The 5,194-nt window shown below is 40.3% G+C and overlaps 1 protein-coding gene across 2 annotated transcripts; it reads left to right on the top strand.

The window, feature by feature from the left end:
* The first annotated feature begins 1,641 nt into the window (after positions 1-1,641).
* On the top strand, positions 1,642-3,843 carry LOC133856567 (uncharacterized). 2 transcript variants are annotated; one of them, XM_062291623.1, is made up of 4 exons: positions 1,642-2,162; positions 2,251-2,356; positions 2,485-2,599; positions 2,761-3,843. In XM_062291623.1, exons 1-4 carry the CDS (start codon positions 2,062-2,064, stop codon positions 3,636-3,638), a joined length of 1,200 nt encoding a protein of 399 aa, XP_062147607.1. In that variant the 5' UTR covers positions 1,642-2,061; the 3' UTR covers positions 3,639-3,843. The 2 variants fall into 2 exon arrangements, with proteins under 2 accessions (XP_062147607.1, XP_062147605.1); XM_062291621.1 differs by having other exon boundaries at positions 2,242-2,356.
* Positions 3,844-5,194: the final 1,351 nt, after the last annotated feature.

Genomic DNA, 5,194 nt, shown 5'->3' with positions numbered 1-5,194 from the left:
CCCTTTCGCAAACCATTCTCGTATATTTTTCATATCACATCAATAATTTTTTATTATTATTTAAATAAAAAATTTATTAAAAAACATTAAAAAATGATTATCGTACAATTTCAAACACAACTTTAACTTTTTTTTTCTTTTTTAAAAATTAATCATTAGATCTGTTTTTTACGTATGAGTTCTATGTATGATCCTATATATCTATTGATTTTAAAAAAAGTTCTTAAAATTTTTTTTTAAAAAAAAAAAACTTTTTATAGCAGCTTGCCTTTTACCCTCAAAGGTCAGAGAAGGCATAGGGTTTTTGGTATTCCCACGAAGTTGAGAAGATGAACTCTGGTGTCGCCAAATGCAAATGAAACATACTTTGTTGGTATGCGTTGAGTTCTGAAGGGAGGAGTGTTCGTTTGGAGTGTCAAAAGATGCCCATGTCGGATTGCATTGCTAATTACACTGCAGGAAGAGGGTGAGGGGGGTGTATTGGGGGGTACGGGCCACAGCCTTTGTCAAGAGTGGACACGACATGAATGAGTGGAGAAGGCCTGTGCATTTGTCAGGGTCGTATTAAAGGCAGTGTTAGGCCATCTGCACACAAAAGTGGGGCTGGAAAAAGAGATATCTCTGTTTGTTTCACCCAAGAATCCACTCACGGCAACAAAACAAAACAAAAGAAAGAATAATTAAAAATAATTTCCACATTCGATCTATTCCAGCGGTCCAGCCTCTTCAGTCTTCCCATTTTACTATTTTAGGCAAAGGAAAAAAAGAGAAAAAAAAGAAGAAAAAACTTCTCTTCTCTCTAAACTATAGGAATTTTAGTCATTAATTAATCTATTTCTATATGTATAATTTTTAGTTAATTTTTTTAAAGCCTCTTTCATTTCTTAAAATAAGAAAAATTCTTAAAATAAGAAAAATTCTTAAAAATGTCTAAAATGTCACATGTAGCATATACCAATACATTGGGTAGCACTTTAATTATCCTATATGTTATTTTAACACAAAATATTTTTCTTTCTGCCTTTATGCGAGACTGTATTGAGATTTTGTAAAAAATGTGAGGGTACCTAGAAAACAAAAAGTATTGTGAAGTGTATTTGGATAGGAAAACAAAAAGTAGTTTTGTTTTCTAAATTTAAGAAAAATTAAAAAGAAAACTACTGAGAGTACACCTATATAAGTTAATTATAACTTGACTAATTTAATTAAACGAGTAAAACCTTTTAATTTTAATTCGTTAATTTCGTGGATTGTGTCCAAAGTTGAATCCCTAGTTGATGATGGCCTGGCTTATGATATGGGTATAGGGTTGGTAATTTTGACACGATCTGTGAATCCAACACGAACATGACACGAAACAAAATTATAAGGTTAGGGTTTAGGCTAAACGAATTGACGGGTTGGCCCATTTACCAACCCATTTAGTTATTGGATACTCGTCAACCCGTTTATGACACGTTTATAACTCGTTTACGACTCATTAACATGTTTATAACTCGTCAACTTATTTATGACACGTTTAACTAAACGGGTTGACCCATCCAACCCGTTTAATTAATAGTATTGGGTTCGAATTAACTTAAATGGATCGACAGTATAACCGAATTGATCCAAATTTGACACTAAAACCTGAATGGCCAACCCTAATGTAATGGGTACGGAGAAAAAGGGAAACAAAGGTCGCGGCTAGGAATGGAGATTTTGATGGGCATAGGCATAGGCTGGCACTTTTAGATGCCCACCTCAACTCTCCTTTTCCCAAGAGGTGACCCGTCTACACATCAGAAAAGATTGAACATGAGACTATGGTAAACTTTCTTAATTATTGGAGAAGACAACGGGAAGGGGAAACTTCTATTTCTCTCTCTCATGCGTTCTGCCCGGCAGAACTGTCCCATTGCAAATTGGCAAATGAACGTACGCTGAGAGAAGAAAACCATGAGTAACCGGGCAATCCCCATGTAGAGCCCCTACTGCCTTCTTCCCTGCAATAAAGCGTCAATATCTTTCTTTCTTTCTCTACCATATTGTTGTAGTTAGGCTAAGTTGCTGCTGTTGAAGATGCCACGGCCGGGACCTAGACCTTATGAGTGCGTTAAGAGAGCCTGGCACAGCGACAGACACCAACCCATGAGAGGCTCCATTATTCAACAGATTTTCAGGTTCTGGGTCTCCTCTATTCTCTCGGTCGCGACCCTTTATTTGTAATTCTAACTGGGTGCCTACCATGTGTTTGATTAGGGTCGTCAGTGAGTCTCACAGTGCTGCTACTAAAAAGAACAAAGAATGGCAAGAGAAGCTCCCTATTGTTGTTCTGAAAGCAGAGGAAATCATGTATTCCAAAGCAAATTCTGAGGTCTCTCTTCTTCATTTTGGTTAGAGATCAATGGATCTTTTTGTGTGCTTGTATGTGCGCGCGCGCGCGCGTGAAACTCTACATTTTTGTTCTCTGTAGTACTGATGTTGCATCGTTTCATTGCCTAGGCTGAGTACATGAATCCTGAAACTCTATGGGACAGAGTAAATGATGCCATTAACACAATCATTCGGAGAGACGAGAACACGGAAACCGGCGAGCTTTTGCCGCCATGTGTTGAAGGTACTAATTTATTGATCTATCTCATAGGATTCTGGAACCAATTTTGTAATGATGAGTGGAAGTATAGTAGCTCAAGCTCAATTTATTTGCCATGAGAAGTTCAAAATGAAATAAGCTTGAGTTTGTAATATGTATTTGCCTCTTTTGCCTATGTTGTTCAGCTGCCCTTAATCTGGGTTGCTGTCCTGTGAGAGCTTCGAGAAGCCAACGGCACAGTAACCCTAGGAGTTATCTCACCCCCAGAGTACAAGAACCTAATTCTGGACCTGCTCGAATTTTGGATAAAACGACTCATGAACAATGCCCTCAATTGTCACCGGTTCATGCCGTCAATCAGTTAGATTTTGCAAGAGCCAATGCTCTGAATCCTGCTCGTTTGGTTTCAGAATCTAGCAGTCATGTCAGCTTAAATACTAGCCTCAGTGTCGGTCGGAATTACCCTCTCTCGCTAGAGAATGTTCTTGCTGACCGTAACCAGTTGATGACAGTGGAAAGGAACACCCCACTAAACTTGGGTACAGTGTATCCATTGTATTATGGAACTCAGTATCAAACAGGAGGCTCTCGTATCCCAGAAGAGCCTCATTCTAAGACTGTATACGTTGGCAAACCAGTCATTACTGCAACTGGAGAGCCTACTGAAATGGGTGTCTTTCAGAACCTTTTCTCCTGTAAGAACGCTGAAAATGCTTTGAATAGATTCACTCAAGCGGATGTTTTGGACTTCCAGGAGAAGCCACAGGAGATGGAATGTGATTTGTCCTTGAGGTTGGGCTTGTTTTCGCACTCATGTATCAGCATCGAAAAAAGTTCGGCCTGTGAAACAGACGACGGTTCATCTAGTTGTCAAGATGGGGGCAAGTTCACTGATTTATCTCCGCAAACAAACATGGAGTTCTGTTTTTTCCCAAGGAAGGCTGCATATGAAACCTTTGAGTCCAGCTCAAGAAAGCGGAATCTGGAGGGTGAAGGTCAGAATTTGGAGGTAGCAAGGAGGAACTGGAAGGCGCCCTTCGGTTACAATGATGAGGATGGGTAATTTTGCTGGCAAATAGAGTCCATCTAACTGGTTTACAGGTCAAATTAAGAGGCGAGGGCTATAGACAATCTTTTTCACCTTTTTGTAGTGTATATGCTTTGGAATCCAAGATGCCGTTAAATATGTTGTTGAATCTTTTTCTCTGACCTCTTAATCTCTGTAGGTCTGATTGTTAAATTAGAGAAGCAGATGGTTGCATGTTGCAGTGGTGTAATTGTATAGAAAACCTTGGTTTTTGATTCATGCCAAGTTGTTAAATGTGAAACTAATGTAGGCAGTAGTTTAAGGCATCAAATCCTGCAACATCTAGCATATATTATTGGAACTAGTTTAGCATTCTATGGTTGAAGTTAAGCTCATTACATTAACCCTTCCCCCTTGCGAAAACTCTCTGTTCTCTCTCCTGAAAAGCCCTCCCCTAAAACACCTGGCTGCCAAGGGTGAGGTGGTAATTTTCACTGCCTCCTCCTCCCCCTTCCCCCTTTCTCCCCCTCTTCCTCCTTCCCCCTCCTTTTCTTGCCTCTTTTGAGGCACCAATCGCCACATCGGAGGCCCTATTTGTCGCCCTTGGCAACTTATCTTGGTTCAATGGGTCCATTGGCTTTACCTCCACCTCTAAAGGTCCGATTGCAGCTTCCATCCGTCGTCCCTGTCCTCGGATCCGGTCTCTTTCTCGAGTTTTTAGATTTGATTTTTTCAAAATCAGATCTATCCACTTTCGGAAGCTCCACCACCACACGCGCCACACTGCTGTGCTCCGGGCTTCCTCCGCTTCGCTCTGCCGCAAGCCACATCCCAAACTGACCACCACGTACCGACGTGTGACCAACACTCGCCTGCGAGTAGATCTCACTTGCGGGCGCGTGTATCCCACGTGCCGACCCGTGGCTGATGCTGAGCTGCGCGTGACACCTTTCTCTACTCTCCCCAGCTGTCGTTGGCCTCTTGTGGAGTTTTTGGCACCCATCGTCGGTGCGTGGTGTTCACGTGCCAGTGAGAACTTGCTGCTCTACTACCGTTGTACCTTCATGTTATTTGCTTTTTCTTGTTTTTACTGGGCTTTTTGTTAATATCATCTTCTCTGTGTCCCCAGTAATGATACTGCAACCGGTGTTTGGATTCTCTGGATTTTATACACCACTTTAAACCCCTTCACTGGTAGTTTGGGCTCTTGGCATTCGTGCCAAGAATTTATGGTCCCGCATTTTCGGAAGCATTGCTTCCGCGTACTTACTTTCTTAGAATTTTATTTGCATTTTTTTGGGTTGCCAAACGGTTGATGTAATTTCGTTCATGTAATTTCTTTTTCAAGCACGTATTAAAAAAAAAAAAAATGTCATTACATTAAATCAAATGGTCGATTTCTAGTTTACTAGGACACTGATTAACTCAAACAAAAAGTAAGTGTTTGTGGACACAAGTTTTGAAAGATGCGATACAATAAAATGGTTGGAGAGAATATAAACTTAAATTTTTTATTTTAGATGACATACCAACTTTGTACCTATTAATTTAGATGTTTTGTCGTGAATCATTTGGAGAAAGCCTTTGTAGGT

Source organism: Alnus glutinosa, chromosome 14 (genome assembly GCF_958979055.1).
Source record: "Alnus glutinosa chromosome 14, dhAlnGlut1.1, whole genome shotgun sequence".
In the NCBI taxonomy this organism is placed as follows: domain Eukaryota; kingdom Viridiplantae; phylum Streptophyta; class Magnoliopsida; order Fagales; family Betulaceae; genus Alnus; species Alnus glutinosa.
The sequence above is the reverse complement of the archived record's forward strand: the minus strand, read 5'-3'. Positions and strand labels throughout refer to the sequence as shown.

Excerpts from the sequence above, each read along its gene's own strand:
- LOC133856567 (XM_062291621.1), top strand. The coding sequence starts at position 2,062 with ATGCCACGGCCGGGACCTAGACCTTATGAGTGCGTTAAGAGAGCCTGG. Across the intron at positions 2,357-2,484 it reads ATTCCAAAGCAAATTCTGAG|GCTGAGTACATGAATCCTGA; the intron begins GTCTCTCTTCTT and ends TTCATTGCCTAG. Across the intron at positions 2,600-2,760 it reads TTTGCCGCCATGTGTTGAAG|CTGCCCTTAATCTGGGTTGC; the intron begins GTACTAATTTAT and ends TATGTTGTTCAG.